The 27,424-nt window shown below is 38.4% G+C and overlaps 1 protein-coding gene across 4 annotated transcripts in view; it reads right to left on the reverse strand.

Moving 5' to 3' along the window:
* The window catches only part of ATP8B4 (ATPase phospholipid transporting 8B4 (putative)), a 282,452-nt gene that overhangs the window by 235,736 nt on the left and 19,292 nt on the right, over window positions 1-27,424 (reverse strand). For 3 of the 4 annotated variants that reach the window (XM_077127848.1, XM_077127847.1, XM_077127846.1), the window contains exon 3: window positions 16,483-16,541. In XM_077127848.1, coding sequence (XP_076983963.1) covers window positions 16,483-16,541 — 59 coding nt within the window. Of the gene's footprint in view, window positions 1-8,304; window positions 11,509-16,482; window positions 16,542-27,424 lie in introns of those variants that run through there. The other variant, XM_077127849.1, reaches the window with a different exon arrangement.

A 27,424-nucleotide genomic window follows, 5' to 3' on the forward strand; every position in this document is an offset into this window, starting at 1 on the left:
ACCAAGATTAGCTTAAGTCAACTGTGCACCCACTCTCCTAATTACAGTTGTGAATTCAGGGCTAGACACATGACCTGTGACAATTCTGGGAATTTGAACTTCTGGAAAAATAGGCTTTCTCTTTCTTACTGGATTCCAAGCTGGAAGCGGGTGTCACCAGAGGTCACTGGCAACATCTTAGGACCACGATGGTGAGGCTTCCAAGAATAAAACCTACACTGTAGATGGAGGGGGAAAAAACAAACTTTTCTGAGGCTAGCCCCGTCTCTGGATTTTTTAGTTATATGACTGATTATTTTATAGTTTACGTTCACTTGAGTTGATTTTTCTGTTACTTCCAACCAACTAGAATCAGGGTGGAGTACTAATAGCTAAATATTAAAAGTTAGTTTATCTCTTTATATAATAATCTATTTTATCTTTGTGTTTGCCTTTAAAAATGAGTCAGAGAAAGCTAAACTTAAATGCATTCATTGGTTGTCCAGGTCATCACTGCCTGCATCTGTGAATCCCACAAGCCAAACCCCAGAAGCTTTCGCAATAAGTACCACAGTTTCAGCATTATCAGAAGATCTTCCCACATTTGATGAAACATTTTTAGTGTCATGACAGCTATAAAAAGTTAACTATTAGGAATCTGAAGGAAAAAAATTTCCACTTTCTTGCCACAAGAGAGGCATATACAGTATTCTTATGGTACAACCTGGATTCCAGAGAGAGACATAATTCTGACTCTTTAAGAGAGAAATTACCAAACCAAAAAGTGTCTGTGTCCACAGGCATAGTGCATAAAACAGGAAATGGCCAAAAGACATCTGTGCCACTCAGGAAATAAGTGAAACCCCCACGTTTATGCAAAGCCACCAGAAGAACGTATGTACGGGCAAACGGGTCTGGAGCTTGGGCAACTGGCCCTTCACTGATACCACATTTCCTCAGCATTAGTCAAATGTTGCCCAGAGCAGAGTCCTCGGACACTCAAGGATGGGAGGAATGGAGAAATGATGGCGTTCCTCTAAGAACACTGTAGGGGAGGTCAGTCCCCAGAAGAGTCTTTACCATCATCATCATCACCACCACCACCACCACCATCGCAACATTCTCCTGAGCTTGGACTTCCAGCCTTGAACAAAATACATTTATGGGGAGCAAAAAGCAGAAGCCACATTTTCCCCAACATTCATCCATTCATTCATTCAACTGCTTGGTAATAGCCTTCTGTGTGTCAGGAACTATATACTATGAACCAGGGAAACAGATATGGATAAGCAAACTCCCTGCCCTCATCGAGTGTGCGTTCTAGTTGTGGGGTGAGAGGCAGGGTTAATCAGACAATAAATTTGTAAACTGATAACACAACTTAAGAAAGTGATAAGTACTATGAAGAAAACTGAGCAGTAGAGCAGGATCACCTTGCCTGCCATGAATCCTTTAGGAAGGCGGCTTGTTTGATTTTCCAAGTTCAATGCAACCCTATCTGACCAGATCAGTGGGGGTATGTGTCCCCCAGGGGGGGTGGCCAAAACAATCCTTTGGGCTGTCACAAAAAAGAACTTCTATGTATATTTTAAGTAAAAATTCAAAAGTTAAGGTTACTAATGTCTAATACATAGAGTATCTTATTTACATGTTTGTGTATAATTTGTAAATAAATACATACATATTGGGAAGGTTTTCTTTTTCCAGGTAAGGAACATGCTCAAAAAGCTTGAAGACAGCCCAACTAAACATTGTGATAGAAGGAAATGCGTACAACCCATGTTCACCAAGCCAGCGAACAGAGAGGAGAATTTATGATTTTCTGTGTAATTATGTCTCAGTGTCAAGTTACTGCATACAGTGACCAACATGTTTTGGCTCCTTACATATACCAAGTACTGCACTGAGTACTAAGCATGCATTATCTCGGGTAGGTAATCCTCAAAGAACCCAATGAGGTGGTAATACTTCAGCACCATTTTATGGATCAAAAAACTGTGGTTTTTTTTAATGTGGTTACAAGCAGGTTTGCCCATAAAAGGAATGTTTTGTGGCATTAAGCGTTCCCCCAAACTGAATGTGTTTCCTGTGAAATGAATCAAAAACAGCGTTTCTTGACTCCCTCTTGATTAATAAACTTACTGACCCTCTCAGAACATTCTTCACCTTGCTGAAGAAAAGACTCTGTAAAGCACAGTGACGAGCTCGCATTAATTCAATCAGCTCAGAGCAGTCACTTTCAGTTCTTTCAATCTAGGGAGAGAATTGCCAGTCTTGTCTAGGGAGCTTAATTTCCCATCTATGCGTCAGAAATGCAGATGATGGCTGTAAAAGCTTTCGGATCTCAATCTCCCACCAAAGCAAATTTGACAGTATCACAGACCTTGCTCCCTTTTCCATCTTTCAGGCCTTAGTTTAGTGTTCCAGCATCTCTATGTTCTAGAGCTAGAAATGTCCTGGAATAGAAATTTAGTTGTAAGGAACTAATTTTGGACAATTACCAGGGGAACAAATTAAATTTCCCTCTGAGATTAATTTGATCATGCTAATATTTTTCTACCCCTGGGGTGTTTAGGTGCATACAACATATAAAGACTTTTGGGTAATTCCAAACAAAATGTTAATCTTTCTTTTGTGTTTTCTGGGAAAAGGCTGATAATACCCTTAAAATAACACAGAAGGAAAGAGAGACTTAGTATATGCCTTCTCCAGAGAGATAAGAAGTAAAACAAAAAGAAGGTAAATAACAGAAAAAAGGAAACAAATACTGGATTTCAGTGGGACGTACATAGCACATCCCTAGTGATTTGTTTTGTCTCATATTTCTGCTTTTCTATACCCCTTTCTTCTAGATCTGGTATCTGTTAGGGACTAGACCCTCAGCTTTGGCCCATTAGTCCATCTCAGTCTAGTGTTTTAGAGGCTTTGGACACCCAGAGTAGAGATGTCTTTGAGATGAGGTGGGGCAGGCTTGCTCAGGGCCTTTCCTTAACTACAAGGGATGTTAAGACAGCTTAGTGCATACTGAGATGCTTTGTTTATTAAGACGAAATATTAGGCCACATTCATGCTACTGTGCAGTCTGGAAATGGAACCACATTTCAGGCAGTACCTCAGTGTTTATGACGGTAAAAAGGCACAATGGAAAAATCTGGTTCATAAGGAAAGACACCCATAAAAAATTTCCCAAAAGACTGTGGGTCTATAACAACACACTATGAAAAATCTAATCCTTCTGAGGACTTTACCTCTTACACTAGGTTTCTGTGTAAATAACAACAGCTCTGGGGTGGCTATGCAATTTTCTCCTGAACCCTGGGGATCAGATGGGAAGAGCAAGCAGCTCTGAGGCCCCACCCCGACAGACTCATGCAGATTCCTCCTACAATCTCCCCAGTCTTTCATGGTCTCCAGCCCTCTAATAGCCAGGGTTGGGTGATAAACCTAAACTTATACAAACCCACATCCCTGGGCTTTAAGTGTTTTGTTTGTTAAGTGTTTTTTTTCTTTGTTTGTTTGGAAGTAGAGAGGGTTAAGAGAGAGAATAGAGAACTGGGAAACAGGAAAAGAAAATTCTCTACATGGGAATGGAAGGAGTCTTCAAAAACATCTTCTGGCGGGCCATGGTGGCTCAGCAGGCAGAGTTCTCCCCTGCCATCTGGAGACCCGGGTTCGATTCCCAGTGCCTACCCATGCAAAAAAAATAAAAAAAGATTTAAAATAATAATAATAATAATAAAGCATTTCTATCATTAAAACACAACAGGTATAATAATAACTTATACATTGACATATAAGTCTTTTATTTTTGTGTGATTATGTCAAGTATAAAGGGTTTGATAAATTTTTACCAACTTTGGAGGTTGTGCTTGGGGTGGTCTAAGTCAAAATAAAGTCTACCCTGAATTTGCTTTGGGGAACTGACAATGGTGCTCCCCAATAACATAAATACCAGACAAGTTATATTCTGTAGGAGCTGATGCAGAAGTTCAACAGGGATCCATCTGAGTCCTAAGTAGAGCAGGAGTTGCCATCACATGAACAGGAAAAAAGAAAAGAAAAAAAACCCAGCAGTTTCAAATGTGAGTCTCCAATCAAACCTCACTAAGACAGATGCTCTAAGTCATTGAACTGATTTGCAACAGAGCTGCTTCTCAAAGGGACAATTCTAAGTACCAAGCTCCAGGGAGAGCAACAATGGGGATTTATTTATTTCATAGCTAATGATCCACCCAAGTGTCACTGGGGAGGCCAGCTTGGAAGAACAGTGACTGCACAGAGCTGCTTTGGAACAAAGCAGATCAGATCCTTGCCCCTATTTTCTGAGTGAATGAATGAATGAATGAGGGGCTCATGGGTGCAGGGCCTGAACTTTCTCTGCCATCTCATCTTCAACCTCTTCCCCAGTACATTCCTCCTTTATTTTCTTCCTACTGACTCAAGCCATCTGAAGGCAAGGGTTGAAGAATGAAGTTCATGCAGAACTCTGTGCAAGAGTGGGAGTTCCCAGGAGGAATCGATGAAAGAGGTTGGGGGGTTGAAAGAACAGAATCAGGAGGTGTCTCATGGGAACAGGAGACTATGCTCTGTATATCTCCTACTGAAGGTTGCCAGCAGCCTTAAACATAGACCAAGAGATCTGAAGGAGGAGAAAGAGGGAAAACCTAGGGGCCAGACTACAGATGTGGCCCGAGGCCATTTTTAGAAACCAATTTTCTCCCAATTGTTATTGCTTATATTTAAAGCAACAGAATGTCAAACCTGCTTTAGAGATGCTCTTCCCACAACACTCCTTTCCAGTGAAATAATTTTCTTTACCCATAGTAAGGAAAGAGACACCAGCAAGGCTGAGCACATATAATCTCCTGAGTTTCGAGGTAATTCTCTGATTCCAGACATGAAAAAAAAGTCCCCCCACTAAAAGTGTAAACTTCTTGAAGGCAGATACCACAGCATCCTCTCCAGTACTACATACTTCATTTCAGTGCCAAACATGCAACTGTTGCTTAATAAATAAATATATAAATAAAATTATTCCATTGGCCCATGATTTTGATATCAATGAAGATACAGAAGACATGCTTATTAAGACCACAAATGACACAGAATAGAAGTTTAATGACCGAATGAGTGCCTTTTATGTACCAAGCCCTACAACAGGCAAGATACAGAGATAAGTATGACATAATCCTTGTTATCATTAGGGCTGCCAGAGATGTCAAGACAAGAACATCAGCAGCTAGAGATTTAGACTGCTGATCTACACATGAGAGTCTGGTTGCTGTCCTTTGCTTACTTCCTCAAAGAACAGTCTCTGATCAAGCCAGAACGTTTTTGCAAACACACACACATCTTTACAAGCATGCCCTTACCTACATGTACACGCTCACATAATACACACATATTTATACACACATATATAGCCCCTAAACAAATCTTGGATCATTCTTTTAAGCATCTTCAAGTTTAATACTCAAATAGTTTACTTTTGTATGAAACCAAATACAAAGCCAGATGTAAAATACAACCGAAATCTAAGCGCTGTTGTCGTAATAACGGACATGAATTTGAGACTACATTTTTAACACGAATGGTTTTATTCATCTTTCAACTACAGAATGTAAAATCTGATAATTACCATCTTTTGTAATATAATTCCCAGAACCAGACTATTCAGTCCAGTAAAGAAAATTGCAAAACAAGATAAAAACCACTTTGCAACTGTTGGAGTTGGTGGTTTTACCGTTAACCTCTCAACTGTTACTAGACTTATTTCACCCACATGGTTGATTTATGGATTACCTTCACAATCTGCTTGTGAACAAAGGAAAGTGCATTTGTAGCTTTCTATCCACAACAGAAGTTACCTTTCTTCCTACTCCATCTTTTCACTTCTCAGTCTTAGTTTAAATTTATTTTAATGTAACAAGGCTATATAACATGGAGCTGCAAAATTCTAACATCAAAATTAGCATATTTTAACTCTCTAAATAGTTACATGTTGTTTGGATAGTTTCCATTTCATAACAGTGCAATGATAAAGTAAAAAAAAAAAAAAAAAGATTTAAACCAAACCTGTGCAACTTTATTTAAAATTTAGTGCACATAGCAGATGGAGTGGAAATAGTTTTTGAGAACATTGAACTTATCTCAAGCCTGGGACAGGTAAATAACAAACACTTTAGAGTTTTAGAGTTTAATTGGGTTATTTAATTACCTTAATGTGCTACTTTAGAACATTTCAGAAAGGAATTCAGAGGCTATAAGAAATTATTAAAATAGACCAACCATATTAAGGAAACAAGGAATCACACAAATGCTTAGCCAAAGATTAGCACTATTTAAACAAATCAGAAGTCGAAAAGATTAAATGTTTATACTTTTAGACTCTCGAACCAAAGAGAAAATGAATTTGAGAGATGTCCAAAAAACATCTTTTCTCCTGAAAGTAAACTATTTATAAAGGAAAAATAAAAACCTCTGTCATATAGAACTTAGAAAAATATACACAGATATTAACAGCACACAATACAAAAGGCATTTTCAATGTTTGCTAAAAAGCCACTGTTACTATGGTGATGTCCCAATACAAAAATGCAACAACCAATAACCAGAAACCCATAACAAATGCAAGTTACTGGCACTTTCCATGACTAATTCCAACTTGTCACACTGCTTGTCATCATCTACACTCTTCGGGTGGTGCATAAATTGCTCTGGTTACCAGGCCTATTGGTAAAGATAAACAGCATGTCAGCAGTGAAGCCATGCTGCTCAAGAAGAAATGAAAGAGAAACCTAAATTTCCCATCAGGCTGGGGATTAGAGCAGGCCTGGGGTGTGTCCCAGCATGTTGGTATCCTAAGAGTCTCCCTAAGCTGACCTGCCGTGGACTTTATGTACTTTAAAAACCAAAATATGTCAGAAAATTCATTCAAAAAATGCTTCACTGAATTTCAGTGAACCTGAAAGCTTTACCCTATTTCTTTCCTTTTTCATTGCAAATTCTTAATTGGGTGGGCTATACCCCAGTACCTTCTTTTTTTTTTTTTTGGCCAGGGTTGGGGGTGGGAGGTGGGGTGCATGGTCTGGGAATCAGACCTGGGTCTCCCGCATGGAAGGCGAGCATTCTACCACTGAACCACCCTTGCACCTCAGTTCCTTCATTTTTGCATAGTTTTTCTTTCCTGTTCTGTTCCACCCCCAGCTTTTTTTTCCGTTAAAATTGTTTCATGAGGTCCTCCAGTCACTTCCTTCTGCTGTAAAGATGTTTTTCCTTAGTTCTTAACCTCATGGGCCTCTAATATGGATCCGGTTAACCACCAGTTATTTTCTGAGAACTCAGGTCCTTCCTGGGGAGACTTCATCTCATTGTCCTCTCTTATTTCTCCCTAATCCTCTCTGCTCTCCACTACTTCTTGGGCACCCTTCCTCCCACTCTCTGAGTTTCCACCCACAATCCCCACACTTCAGTCGTCCCTTCTCAACCAGTTTTATTGTTCTCCTAGCTTTAAGTATCTCCTTCCAGTTAATATCCTGAAGTCTACAGCTCTGATGCCACCCAATTTTCATTTCACATTAACCTGGACATTTCCATTTCAATATCTGGCCTATTTAATCTGGAGGCCAAATAAAATCCTTTCTTACTTTATGACTCCCCAGCTCCTGAAAGCCTATTCCCTCACATTGAAGTTCTTTTTCCTTTTTTGTTTTTTCAAACAACCTGAATCAGAATTTCTCATGCACATCCCCCCACCTCCAATTAAGTCTGACTTCAGGCCTTTCTTTGCTCATGCCATTCCTTCCTATGGTTGACTGTACAACTGAACAAACAAGGTTCGAATCATTTCCCATTTCTTCTGGCAAAAGTCCCGCAAACATTTTTGCTCACACTGTCTCTTCTTTCCCTAACACAGGCCACATCACACAATTGAAATTTAGTACCACCTTCTTCATTATGACTGATTATCAGTTTTGTTCTCATATGCTGGTCTTCCTTCCTGAGGAGATCATATGCTCCTTTAAGTGCAAAAAGTAGAATTTATAGCTACTTAATAATTCAAGGAGCACTCAATACACTAGGTGCTTCCAGAGTGTACTGTGGGTGTTCACCTAAAAGTACCCTGACTGTCCCAGTTTCCTCACACAGTTTGTCTCCTTGAGCTTCATATACTTTTTGTATATCGCCTCGATCCTCTTTGGAAAGTAAATAAGTCAACAAATACCATGTTGCTAGGCATAGGGCAGACACATTGGGAATACTGAATTTTGAAAATCACTTTATTTCTATTAAAAAGAAAAGGGGGACAATGAATCCTCTATTTACCTCCACACACAGGAACATAGAAGTTTCCTGTTCTGCTAGTCTGGTGTCTGAGAAATACAAGCACCTCACTGTAATTTGGGTCTAAGAAGTCCAGTGACTGTCCAACGTCATACAAATATAATGATGTGGACCAGCTAGTTCTACTCCACTCTTAGCCACTTTATTCTGAATTAAGAGAAAAGAGAAGATACCAAATCATGTTTAAAGGGATGAGAGGGAAAGAAAGGGACTCCTGTTGAAGGGCTTAGTACAATCAGCTGAGATTCAGGACTACGTTTGCTGCATCAAATGAACACACTTTGGAAAACCCAAAATGATCATTATCCCACCAATCACAATAATCATGAGAACAACAATAGATTCCATCCAATAATCAAATATCAATAAGGACTTTTAAGATTCTGGGAATAAATTACAGTGTTAGAATTACGATTTTTTGCATTGAAAGCTTTCATTACAAGCATGCAAAATCATTTGGTTAAATTTTACCAATTTATGTGAGCATGCGCTGAATCCTGAATAGGATCAATAATTCAGATCAGAAAAAAAAAATCCTTTAGAAACATTCCATCTACCTTTGTACGTGACATGCCTTCAGACAAAGCATTGTTCAGCCTTACTGATGTTTCTGAGTTTGAGGCAGGATAACTTTCTCATCACTCAAATGAGGCCATCTCCGTTCTCAAGTACTGTTAAAGTTCAAGAGAATTCAAAGGGTATGGATCATGTGTGTCCCTATGTGAGAGAGAAAAGGACTGGTGGGAACAAATGCTTTCAATGCCATTTCGTTATTTTTTAATTAATTCCAAAAAGTAACAGCTCTGCAAAGACCCTTTCTCTTAACTTTAAGTAGTTCCTAAAGAAGTAGGAGCTGATGAAAGTCAAATGTCATCATGGGAAGGGAATTTTTTTGCTACAGAGTCACAAAATAGAGCAAAATAAACCATATAGAAGTGCCCAAAGACGTCATTAGCCTGATGGTTGTGGAGCGAAAGGTGTTAAGTCTAAACAACCCAGGCAGAGTGATGAGAGCTCCACATGATGAGGAGGCAAATAAAGGCAAATGAAAATACCAGTACAAAATACCAGTTTGCTAGCTGCCTGAATGCAACACACCAGAGATGGATTGGCTTTCAATGAAATGGGATTTATTTAGTTAACGTATAGTCCTTCAGAGGAAAGGCAGCCAACTTTCAACTGAGGTTCTTTCTTATGTGGGAAGGCACAGGGTGATCTCTGCAGGCCTTCTATCCAGGCCTCTGGGTTCCAACAACTTTCCCTGGGGTGATTCCTTCCTGTATCTCCAAAGGCCTAGGCTGAGCTGTGAGTGCTGAAATGAGGTATGCTGAGCTGCTTTGGCTGCACTATGTTGAGATCTCTCATTTAAGCACCAGCCAATTAAATCAAACATCATTCATTGCAGCAGGTATGCCTCCTAGCCAACTGCAGATGTAATCAGCAATAGATGAGGTTCACATGCCGTTGGCTCATGTCCACAGCAATAGAATTAGGCACATTTGCCTAGCCAAGTTGACAACTGAATCTAACTACCACAGTAACCATAATTTGCCCAATGCTTTTCCTGACATTCTTTTACATCAACACACTTTAGCACAACTACAACTGTTTTCACTGCTGCAACCATTCACTTTGAACTTCATTTAATAAGGATAATGAGTCTCGCTGTTGGCTCACTCATCATTTTTCTAACATTTTCACCATTAACATATTTTAATACAACTGTTTTCATTACCTCTATTATTCATTCCTATTATTAACCAGGAAAGCTTTGAACTCTCTTCTAATGAGAATAATAATTCTTATGCTTGGCTCACTCTCCCAACTCACTCTGTTTTCCACATCTTGGCATTATTAAATCCCTTCTGTAATTTTACAGTCCTACGTTATGGTTCTCACAATATCATGTCTAATTTACCAGTTAATTTTACTTAAAATCATTAACCTTGTCTTTTGTTTATGTCTCTCAAAAGTACTTTTGATTGTCTTTTTTAAACGTGTGTCATGTCCAATATAATGTGCTTTGCAGTTTAGGGTTTGTGGATAAATTGTTTCTCTAGATATTGAAATATCTTCCACCAGTCGTCAGAGAGAAAAGTTTGCTTGACCAGTCTCAGTGCTTGTAGAAATCGCATCATCTATCTGAGCTCTCTGTACAGGTTTCTCCCAAATTCTCATCTACAAATCTTGAGGTATAAGACGTAAGGTTATTCTTAGCCTCACATTGCAAAATTTATATCTCATTTATTTCTAGCAGTGGCAAGACCTTATCTTTGTCCTTAAAGTACAAAAACTTTACCAGGCAATATATGGGAGGAAGAGAGAAGGTTTTTTTTGTTTTGTTGTACTGTTGTTCTTTTCAGGATTGGTCAAAAGAAACAGCATGTCATGATGAAAAAAACATGAGCTTGGGAATCTGGCCATCTGAATTAGAAATCCAGCTTTGCCACCTATTAGTTCTGTGACCTTAGACAAGTTACCAAATGAAGGCCTGCCTCCCACAATCTCCCTGGGTTTTGCAGAGGGTTACAGATATATACAACGTGCCTGGTGCACACACGTCACAGCCATAGTCAATGAATCTGGCTGTGTGACTTTGAACAAGTCACTTAAGTGAGATCTCCATACCTCAATGTTTTCATATATAAAAGTGAGATAATAAAAGCACTCACTCCATGGGACTGTTATGAGATTAAATGAGTATACTACAATATGGCGCTTAGAACCATGCCTTTCATATGGTAGGTACTATATGTATGTAAGCTAATTATCATCTTTATTATTCTTACCATTATTAATCATGTATCATGAATAGCCATGATGAGATTGTCAGGAAAATTTCCAGAATTCATCAAATGCTTTGTAGAGCGCAGATAGGAATCAATAACATTTATCTCAAGTTTGAATTATTATTCCCAAACGGCTTTTTTTTTTCTATCTCTACTACCACTGGTAGTCCTCCCATTTTAGGTGCATTTGTTTCTCTACTATTGCATATGTGGGTAATTTATCAGCAATTTCCATACCTTCAGTATCACAGATATGCTAACTTTTTTTGGTGTGCTATCTGCTGCAGGAGGTTTACATGTTTAGCCAATTTTCAGTGTGTCTTTCTCACTGATACCTTATCCAGTACTTTATAGGAGATCTCATTTGTTGTGAAAACTCACCCACAGCCATGTTTAAAAAAGTAAAAGAGATAGGGCCTGGTATGTGGTAATCACCAAATAAATATTTAACTTAGTCTTACTATTATCAAATATTTCATATAAATTATATTATTAGTCCTTTAATAAATAACACCTACAGGAAAATTCCCCATTTCATAAATGAAATAACATACTATGAGAAATGCAGATCAAGACCACAAGTAAGCAAATAAGAGAGAGATGGTCTATCTTATCCCAAAACATTCTTTCTACCATATTTGAGGGGCTTTCACTGTTAACATTTTTCATAAGTTTCCATTTATACCTGTTTCCTTTGCAGCCTTAATGTGGTAATATCTCTTCTTTAATGGTTATGAGCATTTTCCTGGGATCTATTGGGTTCTTGCCAAATCTATTACCACCAGGGCAATACTCTTTAAAGCTGGGTAACACTGAGCAGAAAGTCCCACACTGCTGCTTTTCTTAAAAAGGATATTCCATATAGGAAGTTATTTAAGAGCTCTGGAATTAGATAGAGGTTCAAATTCCAGCTTTGCATAGAGTAGCTCATAGGGTTACTGTGTACTATCTACTTTAATCCTTACCATAACTTATGTAAAAGGAAATTTGAGAAGACCGAACTTAGAGCCTAGTAAACTGAGGCTGAAAGGCCCCACAGCTCCCTGTATGGCCAGACATGCTATTGGGAGTTTCTTAATCAAGGGAACAACAGCAGTTCTCATGAGTCCGTGGGGAGCCACGTTCATTCCCAAGGGCCCGGAAGCTGCTCACCCCCTTTGAGCCACAATAGTGGTCATTCGATCTGGGATAACTGTGCCCCTTGCTGCTCTGCAGCTTCCCTTTCTCAAATCTTGTTACCATGCTGGGTTTTGACATCACTTAATGGTTTTGTTTTTGCCATGGTGTGTTTCGCTTACAGAGAGGGAGTGGCCCTGTTCAATCCACACACGAGGCCACAGAATACTATTCCACTGTCCAGCGGTTATTAGGAAGCCCCACAGAAAACACAGCCACAGGTACACATCTGCACGCTTTTGTTCAACATCAGGAAAGCTTAAGAAAAACCCATCTCTGATTTCATTAGCATTTGATTACTTTTAAAAGAAAGATCTGAAGCGGTTATGGCAACGTGTTGACATCTAGTCAAGCTAGGTGGTGGGTGCACAGGTGTCAAATTATTTTCTATACTTTTTCTAAGTTTGAAGAATGTCATTAATTAAAAGTAAATATAACACTATATGTAAAAGCGTGGAACATCATCTTACAAAACACAAGCAAAATATGATTTGCCTTATAGAATTACTACTTACCCACAGAATGAAAATACTTGTGATACGTTAGAAAACAAGAAATGCAGCCAAGTACTTAAATGCATAATTACACCATAGTAAATTAATTATCATTGGTTTTCCCTCCAAGGTCTTATAATAGACAGGTCTACTCCTCTGACTTAGGATGTGATGGTTAAGGCTTTCAAAGTTCACCCACCGCAAGTTAAAGGACTGGCAGCAGAATAAATGGAAAGGCATGGGGCCAGGCCAAGTCTGGTGATGGAGGAGCTAAATGACTAGATATCAGGAGGTCACACCAAGTGGCCTCCATCACTTGGGGAATTATAGCCCCTCCCAATCTCAGGCTAAGAGATTCCTTCTCTCAAGGGTGTACTTATTCTAACCAAGCTTACAAGACCGATGAATAAAATCAGAGTACCAATGTATTATTTTATAATGAGAAATCTTTCATAGAGAAAATGTACTGCCTCCTTTTAGGGAACCCTACATTGAAAGTCAAATTATAATCACAACAAACTGTGGTATATACATACGATGGGATATTATGCAGCTCTAAGACAAAATAAACTTATGAAGTATGTAACAACATGGATGGACCTTGAGAACATTATGCTGAGTGAGATTAGCCAAAAACTAAAGGACAAATACTGTATAGTCTCACTGATATGAACCGACATTAGTGAATAAACTTGGAATATGTCGTTGGTAACAGAGACCATCAGGAGATAGAAATAGGGTAAGATAGTGGGTAATTGGAGCTGAAGGGATACAGACTGTGCAACAGGACTGGATACAAAAACTCAGAAATGGACAGCACAATAATACCTAATTGTAATGTAATTATGTTAAAACACTGAATGAAGCTGCATGTGAGAATGATAGAGGGAGGAGGGATGGGGACATAAATGAAATCAGAAAGAAAGATAGATGTTAAAGATTGAGATGGTATAATCTAGGAATGCCTAGAGTGTATAATAATAGTGAAATGTACAATGTACAAATTTTAAAAATGTTTTTGCATGAGGAAGAACAAAGGAATGTCATTATTGCAGAGTGCTGAAAATGGATGGTAATTAATACTTTAAAATGTCACCGTATGTGTGAGACTAAAGCAAAAAAATGTTTGGTACAAAATTTAGATTTTGACTAGAGCATTTCCTAATATAACTCATGTAGATAGTTTGATTGAATGTCATAATTACTTGGAATCTCAGGTAGCACGTGAGATTTTGTTGGTTTGTCCAGAGTGATCCCCCGATAAATCCCAGAATGATTTGATCAGTGACTGGAAAAGTATTTGCAAGCCCCCTTCAGGGAATGGTGAGAGTGGGGAGAAATTCAACTTCCCCAAGATGAATTCTTGACACTCTCACAAGCAGTGTGGACAACCAAAGCTATAGGCTGAGCCCCCAGTCTTGGGGGTTGTTCACATGAAACTTAACCCCACAAAGGATAGGTCAAATCTACTTAAAATTTAGGCCTAAGAGTCACTCCCAAGGGAGCCTCTTTTGTTGCTCAGATGTGGCCTGTCTCTCCAGCCAACATGACGAGCAGTCTCACCACCATACCCCTCTCTGCGTGGGACATGACTCCCAGGGGTGTAGACCTTCCTGGCAATGTGGGACAGAGATCCTGGAATGAGCTGGTACTCAGCATCAAGGGACTGAGAAAAACCCTAGAATGAGCTGAGAATTAACATCAAGGGATTGAGAGAACCTTCTCGACCAAAAGGGGGAAAAGTAAAATGAGACAAAGTGTCAATGGCTGAGAGATTCCAAACAGAGTTGAGAGGTTATCCTAGAGGTTATTCTTACGCATTAAGTAGATATCACCTTGTTGTTCAAGATGTAGTGGAGAGGCTGGAGGGAATTGCCTGAAAATGTAGGGCTATGTTCCAGTAGCCATGTTTCTTGATGATGATTGAACAATGATATAGCTTTCACAGTGAGACTCTGTGAATGTGAAAACCTTATGTCTGATGCTCCCTTTAGCTACTATATCAACAGAAGAGTAGAACATATGGAATAAAAATAAATAATAGGGGGAACAAATGTTAAAATAAATTCAGTTTGAAATAGTGGTAAATGAAAGCAAGGGGTAAGGGGTATGGTACGTATAGTCTTTTTTTTCTCTATTATCATTTTATTTCTTTTTCTGTTGTCCTTTTATTTCTTTTTCTAAATCGATGCAAATGTACTAAGAAATGATGAATATGCAACTATGTGATGATATTAAGAATTACTGATTGTATATGTAGAATGGAATGATATCTAAATGTTTTGTGTGTTAATTTTTTAATTAATAAAAAAAGTTTTAAAAAAATTATAATCACAACTTTACATGATTAGCACAGCATCAGAAAAGAGGAGATGATAGCTAGCTCTGTTGAATATTTAATAGTGTCACACTGAAATGGCCCAAAGTCTCTCACTCCACCTGGGAAACATCTGCCAATAGTAAATCCATTTAGTATTTTGACAAAATACTAAAAAATCCATTGACCAAAACACTCTTTCCCATAGCTAGTGCCTGGATGGACATTGCCAAAGGTTGTCCCAAGACTCTCATATTTCTATGCTTTAATGGCCTTCCAACCCCTCTTCAGCCTGAGACTTTCTTTTATTAGATGTGCTGGTGTTGTCAATCTCACTGCAGATCTCAGAGGCCTTGAAGCAATTCTGCCTCTTTATATGGTATCTGCTAATTTCTGTTCCAATCTATTGTACATTAATTTTTTTAATTAACTTTTAAAAGAAAATCTTATTTCCAAGCTTGTGTAAGGCAGGGAGCAAATATTATAAAGGTCAGCATGAGGAGAAATGCTTAAAATATTTACTAATCAGAGTTATTTTCTAGCAAAAGAACTGGTGGCTGGCAATACATGAGAATGAAAAATGTGCCCACGTGTCCCCTATAGAATTATTTCTACTGGTTATGTGTTTTAAAGCTTGTAAAATATACCCTGTAGCGATTTTGATCAAGTCATGGAAGGATGAGGAGAATTTTATGAGGCTACGATATAATTCATCAGGTTGTTTATTAATGTATCCCAATATCCTAGAACAGCAACAGTCACTTAGTACACGCTTAATAAAGATTTCTTATTTAAATGAAAAAAATCCCTCATTAAAAAAAGAAAGTAAAACTAATTCAGTATAAGCTTAAAGCCCTCATTCTAAATTAATCATTCTTGCCTCTCATTTTATAAACACAATCATTACAGATTGAGGAACTTTACCATACATACCATTTCCCACATTCAGTCTGAGTTCCTTAGATAAAGCCCCCAAAATGCTACTCATCACCCATCATCCATCAATACCACTTCCATCTGCCAGTACCACAATAAAGGCCTATTTCATGTTGTTCCTGTGGATTCTAGTTCCCCAATGAGCACCCCAAAAATGAACTAAGTATGGATTCTTGAGAAAGGACTTCTGTTATCCTCTAACCATGCCAATCATTCCAACCACTGCTAGTGTAAAAAAGTCTCACACACGCCATATGGATGCCAGAGAACTCTAGAGTCTGCACCAGCGTAACTAAGATCTATATTTATGAAAACGTATTGCAACTTGCTATTGAAATGGGCCAAAGAAGATTTTTATTGAGGTCATAAAGTTCTAGAAGGCATGGACCACATCATCCCTAAGGTAAGACCTACTCTAGCATGTGTGTGCTTCATGTGTTTTACTCACTGCGTACTGGAACCTTTCATTATATTCACGGTCATTGGCTTTCACTATCCGTTCCAATTCTAAAAAGAAAGAGAAATTGGATATGAAATGAGATTTTAGACCCAGAGAAACTATAACTCATTAAACTAACATCACTTAGGCTACCTTGATTGTTGTCAAGGTTGCAAGAATTCTTTCCTTTGAAATGTAAAGGGCCCTGACTTTTTGCAGCCTAAATATTGGAACACGTGTTGGGAAGTCCCATAATGGAAAGCTGAAATGCTGCTTCTTGTCTTTCTGATGCCAGCCATAAAGCGAAACATTGTGTGTCTCCAATTTCCAAGTACCTTCAGCTCCACAAAGACCCTTTCTCTTAACTTTAAGTAGTTCCAAAAGAAGTGGGAGCTGATGAAAGTCAAATGTCATCATAGGAAGGGAATATTTTTGCTACAAAGTCACAAAATAGAGCAAAATAAACCATATAGAAGTGCCCAAAGACATCATTAGCCTTATGGTTGTGGAGCAAAAGGTGTTAAGTCTAAACAACCCAGGCAGAGTGATCAGAGCTCCACATGATAAGGAGGCAAATAAAGGCAAATGAAAATACCAGTACAAATAGGTAAAATAAAAGGACAAAAACCCAAAGATTATGGCAGTACAAAAATGAAAATTTGCAGAATGCAAGCTAAAGCAATGTTTTTGTAATAAAAGTAATAATCTCTTGTACAACATTAACTACATATTAAATTGACCAAAAACTAAGATGCAATAATGGGAAGAAATTCAGCAAAGTAACCACCAGATGTGAATGTTGAACTCTTACTGTACATGATTTGACCATCTTTCTTTGGGTTCTCTTAATTCCATAGTTCTACACCTGGGTAAGTGACAGGTGTTAAAAGGTATGGGGAAATGAGTAAGAATTTGAGTTTAGAAAGAACACATATAACCACAGAGATAAGGAAACTGCAATGTGAAAAGTAACTTGGAGACACATGTTCAGGATGGGGGAGAGGAGAGGAAGAGGAAAGCAAAGAGAAGAAGAGATGAAAGTCAAAGGGAAATGAGAAAGATGAGGAAAAAGGAAAGGAAGGAGAGAAGATATTTTGTAACACCCACTCTCCAATCCCAGGCACCATGCATTGGAAGAACTGACTAATTTTTCCCAAAAGTCCAAGAGGAATCTAAATGTCCCTGCAGCCTCTCTCACTCTATTCTTACGTGAGAAGTTCATCTCTGAACCTTCTCCTGCTCTTGAAAAATAATACCCTGACTTTGGTTATGGTTGTGTCTTTTACTACTTTGTAGAGTGTTTTCTCAGTTTGACATCTACCTACATGGTTTCTTTATTGCTTATCCAATAGTCTGTTCCCTGTGATTAATCCTGTTTTCCAGTCTAATTTTAAGTCATATTCCTGATGGGAACAATGTTGTTCTAATAGCATCAGCTGGTGACACCTGAGTTTGCTTGCCCCTAATGTGTATAATCCTGAAAACCAGAACCCACCAGGAAGCAACCTCTCAATCAGTCATCCACAAAACATTTCAAAATCTGGCTACACAGAAACAAAAGGACAAATATTGTATGGTTTGTTTTAGAAAATACTTATAAGAAAACTGGGACCTAGATTGTATGCTTTTACAGCAATCACATTTATTTCTGAGCTTTAGACGTTATTTCTAAATTCTGAGATGCTGTGCTATGTATGTGTAACCCAGTATTTTCCTGGAACTTTGGACACCTGTGTGACACCTAAGATTCAGAGTTGGAGTTCCTGCACCTCTGAAAGTCAGCATTCCTATATACAGCAACTGTTAAAGAAGCCAAAAAAAAAAAGATCAGACTTTCCATAGTTCTCCACCTGGGTAAGTGACAGGTGTTATTCCTCCACTTTGGTAAGTGACAGGTGTTATTCCTCCACCTTGGTAAGTGACAGGTGTTATTCCTCAAATATAGGGAATATGAGGTAAGAACAAAGCTGATCTGGTTGGGACTAAGGTAAATCAGAGTACAGGGTAAAGGATGATATTGTCTGCATTTTAGAACTTCACCTACTGTATGAAACCAAAGGAAGAGAGGTTTATTTTGTCCAAACCTAAATTTTTTATAGTACACAATCTGACTTAACTTGTCTGGTCAGTTCAGTTAAAAACCTAAACACTTGGAGCCTAGAACTGGGAATAAGCTCTTGCAGTTCCACATAACTTAATGCAATGCCTGGATACATTCCAGAGTATGTTAAGCAGATAATTAAAAAGCATTGGCAAGGTCCCTTGAGGGACTGGAGAAAAAATATGGAACTATTAAATTTTTACACCTGGGAAATCCCTGATACTCTCTCAAACTTTAGGGACCCCCAAGTTAATAGGCCAGGCCCTTGATCTTCAGGCTTGCTCTTATGAAACTTATTTCTGTAACAGAGATGCTAAGCCTACATATAATTATGCCTAAGAGTTACTTCCAAAGAACCTCATTTGTTACTCAGACATGGCCTCTCTAAGCCCAACTCTGTAAGTAAAGTCATAACCCTCTCCCTGTGTGGTACATGAGGTCCAGGGGTATAAGTCTCCCTGGCAACATGGGACATGACTCATAGAGCCGAGCCTAGCCCTGGCACTATGGAATTAACAATATCTACCTGACCAAAAGGGAGAAAAGAAATATAATAGAATAGGTATCCATGGTTAAGAGATGTCAAATAGAGTTGAGATGCTATTCTGGAGGCTACTCTTATGCAAGCTTCAGCTAGATATTGCCATGGTATGCCAAGCCCTAAACAACAGTATTCCTGAAAACCCTAAAGAATACCAGGGATCTATCTGAAACTCTATAAAAAAGTTTCACTCACTAAGTTTACTGTTCAGAAACCTAAAACTTTCAAATGGTTCCTAGGCCAGGTAAGTCCTGAAACCTAGAGGTGCTAGTATCTCCAAGAACATCAACCAGTGGCATCTCCGTACCCCACAATGTCGGCACTCCTTTACAACATGAGAAGTTAGAATGGTCATTGCCCAATATCCCTAAAGACTGGGAGAAAGATGAAAGGAGAAGGAGTTGTAACAGAGAAGATAGGATTTAACAAATTAATATGACTACTGAGTCATTATATTGATATTTCTTTTTAGTCTCCAGTGCCTTAAAGCAGCTAGAAGGAAACACCTGAAGTTGTAGAACTGTAACCCATACAATACTTTGAAATTAGTTCTGTAACTACTTGTTAAAATGTACTTTGAAATGTATCACTTTTCTATATATGTTATATTTCACAATTAAAAATGTTTTTTAAAAATCTGGCTATGAAAGCACCAACCGGGCGGGCCATGGTGGCTCAGCAGCAGGCAGAGTTCTTGCCTGCCATGCCAGAGGCCCGGGTTCAATTCCCGGTGCCTGCCCATGAGGAAAAAAAAAAGCACCATCCCCTTTCTTGCTGATTCCCTAAGAAAGAGCAACACTATCTGTGGTGGATTGTTTAGCCCACTTCAGACATGTTCTTGGTTTGGGTCCACATACTAGCGGGTGTGGACCCATTGTGAATAAGATCTCTTCAAGATACTACTTCAGTTAAGGTGTGGCCCAACTCAATCAAGTCGGGCTTTAATCCAGATTGCTGGTGTCCTTAATAAACATAGTGAAGGTCAGACAGCAAGAGAAGCCACGGGGAGCAGACAAAAACCAGAAGTCAGTGGAAACCTGAGGGGAAAGAAGTAGACCCTTCATGTGCATTGTCATATGAAGGAAGAGCCAAGGAACCCCAAAGATTGCTGCCCAGCCTGAAGGTACCAACCCCAGAGGAAGTGAGCCTTCCAGCCTCTGAAATCGTAAGCTAATAAATTCCTGTTGTTACATAAACCCTTGGTAAGGCATTTGTTTTAGTAGCTTGGAAACTAAAACACCATCCAACCTCAAAATAGTATTCAAGAAGGAGAGGGGACTTCAAAGCTTAAAAAGCAAGATAATTTATTTAAACAAACCCACATTAACCCAGGAGTAGTTAAACTACAGATATCAATTGGGAGTACAGGAGAAGGAGAGGGTCTTTCTCTTCTGCTTGCAAAGGTTAACCTAGCCCACTGGCAGACTGTATGTAACTTATAGATTTATTTTAGTTGTAAAGTTAAAAATCAGAAATGCCCATTTGAATATTAGTTGGCTTTAGTTTAGAACATAGGTATTCAGGTGATGACCTTTTTTTTTTTTAATTTCACATTTGTGTGGAGTAAATCCAAGTACAGTTCTCTTCTAGTTCTATTCACTCCAAATACGAGAATCTTGACTCTAGGAACCATCTTGTCCAGCACCTCCATGCAACCACAACCCCCAAGGACTGGAAATAACCTTTTGCCAAAGTGGCCAAGGGAACACCTTCTGCGTTAAGTCAACTTGGTTCTTCTCCTGGGTGTCAGGGTTGCTCTTAACCCACAGGACCCATTTATAGCCAGGAAGACCTCCTTTTGCTTTGGATCCCTTATTGTTAAGTCTTAATCTATGCCCCCTGCATTTCCTGTAAATATCATCCTTCTGAATTGAATCTACTTGGATTACTTCTAGCAGAAGGTTTTGCTTCCGTTCATTAAACTCTGCAAAATTCTAGCTTTGGTTCTAAATCCCTAGAGCTTTCTGCCTTTAACCTGACTATGCTGGGGCTGAATTATCTTTGCAGGAATCAACATTTTTTTCATGTGCTACAATAGTGTGTGAAAGGATATAAACCTCTCTTGGCAATAAGTCACATCCTGAAAGAAGGGGGAGCTAAAAACAAATCCCTCCTAAATATTGAGACTGGTTCAGAGGTTCAATGACTTAATATCTGATATTACACAGGCATCATAGGACCCTTCCAGATGCTAGAGTAATGAAAGGAAAGTAGTCACCAAAGGATTTATGATCTTCCAGTGTAAACTCACTCCTGCACAATTGTTATCATTGCATTTGCCTGGTTCCAAAAAGAAGTAAAGTGACGGTCAAGGAGGTACAAAATATAGTAAGCTAGCATATGTTTAAAGTGAAGTAAAAGAGCTACCAACCCAAGATGGCAGATTAAGGATGCAATTCTATCTCCCTTCCCTCTCAGATCCCACTGAAGTGACAGGAAATATTTTTTAAAAGAATGAAAACATGGCAATACTGGAAAACGAGAGTGGGAGCTAGCGGAGATTCATGAATCTTGAAGAAAGCACAGACAAAAAAATAAAAAGCAGATGGGATCATTTTAATCCAAAAATAATAAAGATGGGAAAAATTTCAGCCAGAAGAATTAGAAGAGTAGTGTTTCTCAATGGTGCCCCAGAGAAACTCCAAATTCAGAATGAGTAAATACTAAAGCCAAGAGTGTTATAGATAGGGTGTATTTTAGACATGATTGTTCTGTAACCCACAACTGCTCCAACAATAAAAGTATTATTATTTTTATTATTAGTATTATTATTATTGTGCCAGTTGGGCCCTCCCACCTGCCCCTCCCTTGCCCACTACAGGAAATAAGCAACACAGCTAGGAAGAAACCAGCAGTGGATGTTTTGACCTAAGAGAAAAGTGACTTTGAACCTCCACAAAAGCTCTAGCAGAAAAGTATGCCAAACCCCTAGTAAAGCCTGCCTTACTTTGGCAATTTTGGATGTTGCCAGATTGCCTGACTGACCCACAGAGAAACCTCTGTCAGCTTGCTACATCACCATCCTCAGATACTACAATCAGCCCTCCCATTTAAAGAAGAGGCCTGGTAGGGGAAAAGAACTTTGCAACTGCTGTAATCAATCTGGTCCTTCATTTGTACATATAAATCAGCAACTTTCCAGAAGTCACCAATTACCTGAGAAAAGCCAATAGCACAAAAGAAAAGGACCCAAGGGGAAAAGATAATGCTGAAAACAGAAAGAAATGGTGAGGGATTAATTCTAATTAATACTGCAAAGCTATTCAAAACCACATGGCATCAATGAAGCAAGAACAGCTGATAAAAATGAAGAAAACAGAGAACACGAAAGAGTTCATGGAAATTTAAAATATTTAATGGACAGACTTTATAATAGGATGGACAGGACAGAAGATAAGATTGAAAAAATATATTAAAATGTGTAACAAAATGAAATAATAGTTGGCAGAAAATAATCAAATAAACTGAAGAAAATTTTCCCTGCACCAAAGTAAGAACATAGCTCTTCACAGTGAAAGGGCCACCAAGTCCCAATCAGGATGAATGAAAATGGACCCACAAACCGTCATAAAATTTTGAGCTCCAAGCACAAAGAAAAAATCCTAAAAAGTTTCAGAAGAAAAAAAATTCTCATCACCAAGAGGATACTAGAAGACTTTGGAGTGATGCCTTCCCAGTTTTGATGAAAAATATTGAACTTAGAATTCTATACCCAGCCAAATAATCAATCAAATGAGAAGGGAAAATAAAGACATTTTAAGACATGCAATGGCTGTGTTTACATCCAAGACCCACCTCCAAAACAACTACTCAAAAATGTACAGCAATTAAAAAATCATCTAAAATTTAAAAGTTGAGTAGAGGAAGAAATAGAAGCAAGGGTGATGATCAACTAGAGTCAAGAATGAGAATAAAAATTAATGACAATGACCCATACCCTACTCCAGAAGGGCCCTAAATTCTACAGGAAAAGTGAAAAACTATCAATTTCCCTTTATTTTACACAGTCTGTTAGGTAAAAACAAACCAATTTCTCTGGAAAAGTACAATCACTAGTTCTTGGCTCAGACAATAATTTCTCTAAGGGGTTCTCATGAAGAAGTCATTGTGCAATGTAAAGAACAAAAATGAGTTTCTTAAAGCGGTATCTTATAACAGCCCTAGGGATATATCATTCAAAAACACAACTCAGAGGGATCAATGATATGTTCTTTATACTCAGTCTCTGCTGGTTTGATTAAATCCAGGAATGTATGTTAGGATATTTGGATGACAAAATGACCTCCATGTCCTTCAAGCAATCACCCAAATTATCCTTCCTCTCAACTGCATGTGTGCTAATTACTAAGTGGCAGTGAGTCTGACATTGAACTTCCCAGCAAATGAGACTGAATGCAGACCCATTAAGACAGAAGATCAAGCTGGGAATAGTAGTCATATTTTTTTGGTAAAAGCTGAAGAAAGGAACAAAAGTACGTGCCTAAATAGAAAGCCATCACTCTGCCATTCCATGTAAGCCAAAAGAATAGTCACCAGCTGAGGCAGAATTTTCTTAGACATTTGGATTTAATCTGCTCCAGAATATAGACAAATAGGTAATTAAGTCTTCAAAGTCCTACTCCATACAATATAATGGAAATACCCTTCACTCCCACAACGTCATAAAGGCCAGTGTAATTTGATGTCTGTGTCAGTCAAATAAAACATCAATAAATTCTCATAGCATGCTTATCTTTTAGCTATGCACTTCCTGGTATATTCTCCAAGATACCTTACTTGCAAAATGTACACCAAAACAATTAAATAAGGTTTAATTTATGAAATTAAATTTATTTAATTTATGAAAATAAACCTCATTTATTTTATGAATTGGTCATTTACAGAACAGTTAGATGTTAGGGAACATTTAACAAAAAGAGTAACCCTAATTTCAGGATGATTGACCTGTAAGCTTTTCCCTCTTGGAATAGTTATCTGATTAGGGCCAATGGTCTATTTGGGCTACTCCTGGTTTAAGATAATAAAGCCATATCCACTGATGTAGGCATGCATGCTTGTCTTTACATTTAGTAGGGAGAGATGCTTACAGAAGATCCAAAAGTGTGGTATCAGATTACTAAGAAATAAGTTTAAAAGATATGAGATATATAATACTACCCTGCTGGAGATTTTTAATTGCAACCAAAAAATATTGATCCCTGGTTAGCAAGACTTTTAGGAGTCATAAAAGTTAAAGGTTGATCAAAGAACACTCAAAAAAAAAAGAGAGAGACGCCTGTATTTGAAGCAAGATGCCCCAGATCTCTCTCCAACAACTCTCTGTGTGAGCACATTTTAATTTATAACTGCTCCTCACCTAAGGGTCCTCAGTAAAATAATGACACTGTGTCATAAGTATTAAATGATGAAATATTTGGAAAGCACCTTGTGAACAGAAAATACTAAAACAAAAAAAAAACTATTAAGGGAAAAAAAAGATGAAAAATCAGAAAATAAGCACAAAAAAGAAATTATCTAAGCTTGGACAGTGAATCTTAAAATTGCGTATATTATTACTTCCAAAGAGAGTTTGAAGTAATTTTCTGTGGAAATTGGCAAATGCCCATTAATGCTACTCCAGGTCCTTGAAGGCAATACCCAACTGCTAATCTGGCCTCTTCTCCTTTAATATAATAAATTATATATTATCCACCTTGCACTTCCAGTAGGCAAGAGAAGACAGTCATTTACATATTTTTTATTAGTTTGACTGGATAAAATTCATAACACCTTGGTCTTGAAGACAACTGAGTGAATGCAACAGCTGTGTTAAGACCGAGAGCCAGGGGAGAGGTTAAAAGTTACAACTGGACCCGGATGATCACAGCAACAATGAATTCCTAATAAATGAACACAACTCTCTTTCTTCAGTTTGTCCTTCACCAAATGTGCTTTGGGAAACAGCCTTCAGGTACTTGGCTTTAGACCCCCCCCCCCCCACCCAGACCCCCAATCATGAAAGGATAAGCAGCAGGGAGAATCTGGGGTCTCTGCATAAAACCCTGAAGCTCTACTCTGGCCTAGGCTGATATTTCCTAAGCAAGGTTGGTACTGAGCCAAAAGCTGAAGAATGTTTCCAAATATGGAGTGTCATTTGGGATTTTGAGTTGGTGGTGGTTTATGGGTTGGGTCAGAAATCTCAGAAAAATTCCCTCAAGCCGAATCAATAACTTAAGCTTTTTCCTTTCTTGATTTTTTTTCACTCTTCACAATCTGGTCTGGGTGGTTGGAAGCCAAAGCAATTCATTAAAGACACGAAGAAAGAACAATGAGTGGGGAGAGCTTTAAAGAAAAAAGTCCTCCAGTCTCCAAGGTTTCCTGATTTGACTCCAAGAGCACATTCTGATACAATTGAAAAATATGATCCCGAATTGAGGCTTCCTATTAAAACCCAGTGGTGATCTGCAGCTGCCGGGACTTTTTGACATTTAAGCAGCAAACTTAAGAGAATCAAGACAAAACAAACAAACAAAAAATGCTTCTCACAATTTTAAAAAATTCTTGTCCTCCCAAAAGATCTTAAAAACAGAGGTAGGGGATTCAAGCAAATACTAAAGTGCCTTTGGTGTTTTGTTTTGTTTTGTTTTGTTTCCTCTTGTTTGAGCCAATTTGCTCATCAGTTCCAGATATTTGGAAATTTTGATTTATTGGGAGCTCTTTTCCTCCCATGGCTTACTATAGCATAACAAAGAAATGAAAACTTTTATCAAGTTATCCTTCTTCTAGGGTAATGAACTATATTAGACAAGTTAAAACTAAAATCGATAAAATCATCAAATAAGCCTCTCTGTAAGCGTAGATTTTCAACTTGAGATTTATGTAATGTAATAATACCAGCTAACATTTATAGAGCATTTGTTAAAACCATGATACTAGATAAAGGTTCTTCATATGCATTATTTCACGACCTACAGAACAACCCAAAAAGGCATATTTGCACTACTTTATAGATAAGGAAACAAATTTCTAGCAACATTAAGCAATAGACACAGAATTCAAACACAAAGTGTGACCCATGTAAAAGAAGACTTGGAGAGATTGTGGGTATAAGGAAATGGTGAGTGGTATGGTGGTATGCAGAGATGACTGGGAAACAGCAAATTGGTGTTTGCCTGTGTCCAGAGGTCAAGGAAAGGAAGAAGAGGCCACACTCATCACATCCAATACTCCAGGATGCACTTCAAGTCACACACCCCATCCCAATTAGCCTTGTGGCCCCGTGCCCTCTTACATTTCATTGCTTCCAGGCTTGGTCTCTGCCCCAGCCACACATTTCCAGTGTAGGTCTCATTTGTCCTCTCCCTAGAGTCTTTGAGTAGTCCCCGCCTCCTCCTGAGAAGACATTCCCAAATTCCCGTTTAAAATTTACTGCTTTCTTTGAAACCTCTCGTACATTGCCCAGTTCTAATCTGTTCTTTTGCATTTATATTCTTTTACAGTTTGATTATCTAAAGGAAAAATTGCATTTTTATGGATTGGGTCAGGATGAGAAAGCTTCCTTTAAAGATGGAAAATAGACGTGTCTTTCACTCTACAGTATCATCACTCAAAAAGAGGAAAAAAAATCTGCCCAAGGATCATAGTAGCCTAGAAGAAGCTGGAAGATATTTAATTTTCCACTCTGAGATACATTCCAACCACCCAAGGGAAAGCAAGCCACCTGACATAAAGTGAGAGGAAAGAATCCCAGGAAGAAAAGAATAACATGGAAAAAAAAAATCTGAGGAGGTCTCTTATCTGCTTGAAACCTCGAGGGTCGCACAGGGAGCTGTTTTCCAAACCTTGTGTTTGTCATTTTGAGATGCAAGAGGCTATAGAGTACACACTGGTTTCTGTATATCAGCTCCCTGAATTCATGTGGCAAATAAAATCTGCTGAGCCAAGTGAAAGTGAATTTTATTCCAGAAATATTTATTAAGCTCCTTTCAACAAAGCTCTATTCTAAGCAGTAAAGGAAAAACAAATGAAGTGGCAATTTATAAATCAGTTAAATATTAGGGACGATCTATCAAAAACAGTAACCTTAGTTTCAGGATAATTGACCAGTAAACCCCACCCCATTCCCCATAGTAATTATCTGATAAGGTCAGTTTGAGCCTTTGAAGGGTAGATGGGACCACAAATACCTGAGCAGCAAGGCTCAGAGTGTCATGGGAAAGGAGAGAAAGGAAAAGTCAAGCCCAGATGGGTGACCAAAAGTCACCCCAACCTGTCCCGGGAAGGGAGCTCACGTAGCTGTGCAAACAGTAGAGTGCAGTGAGTTGTTTCGC

This window comes from Tamandua tetradactyla, chromosome 14, assembly GCF_023851605.1.
Source record: "Tamandua tetradactyla isolate mTamTet1 chromosome 14, mTamTet1.pri, whole genome shotgun sequence".
NCBI lineage: Eukaryota > Metazoa > Chordata > Mammalia > Pilosa > Myrmecophagidae > Tamandua > Tamandua tetradactyla.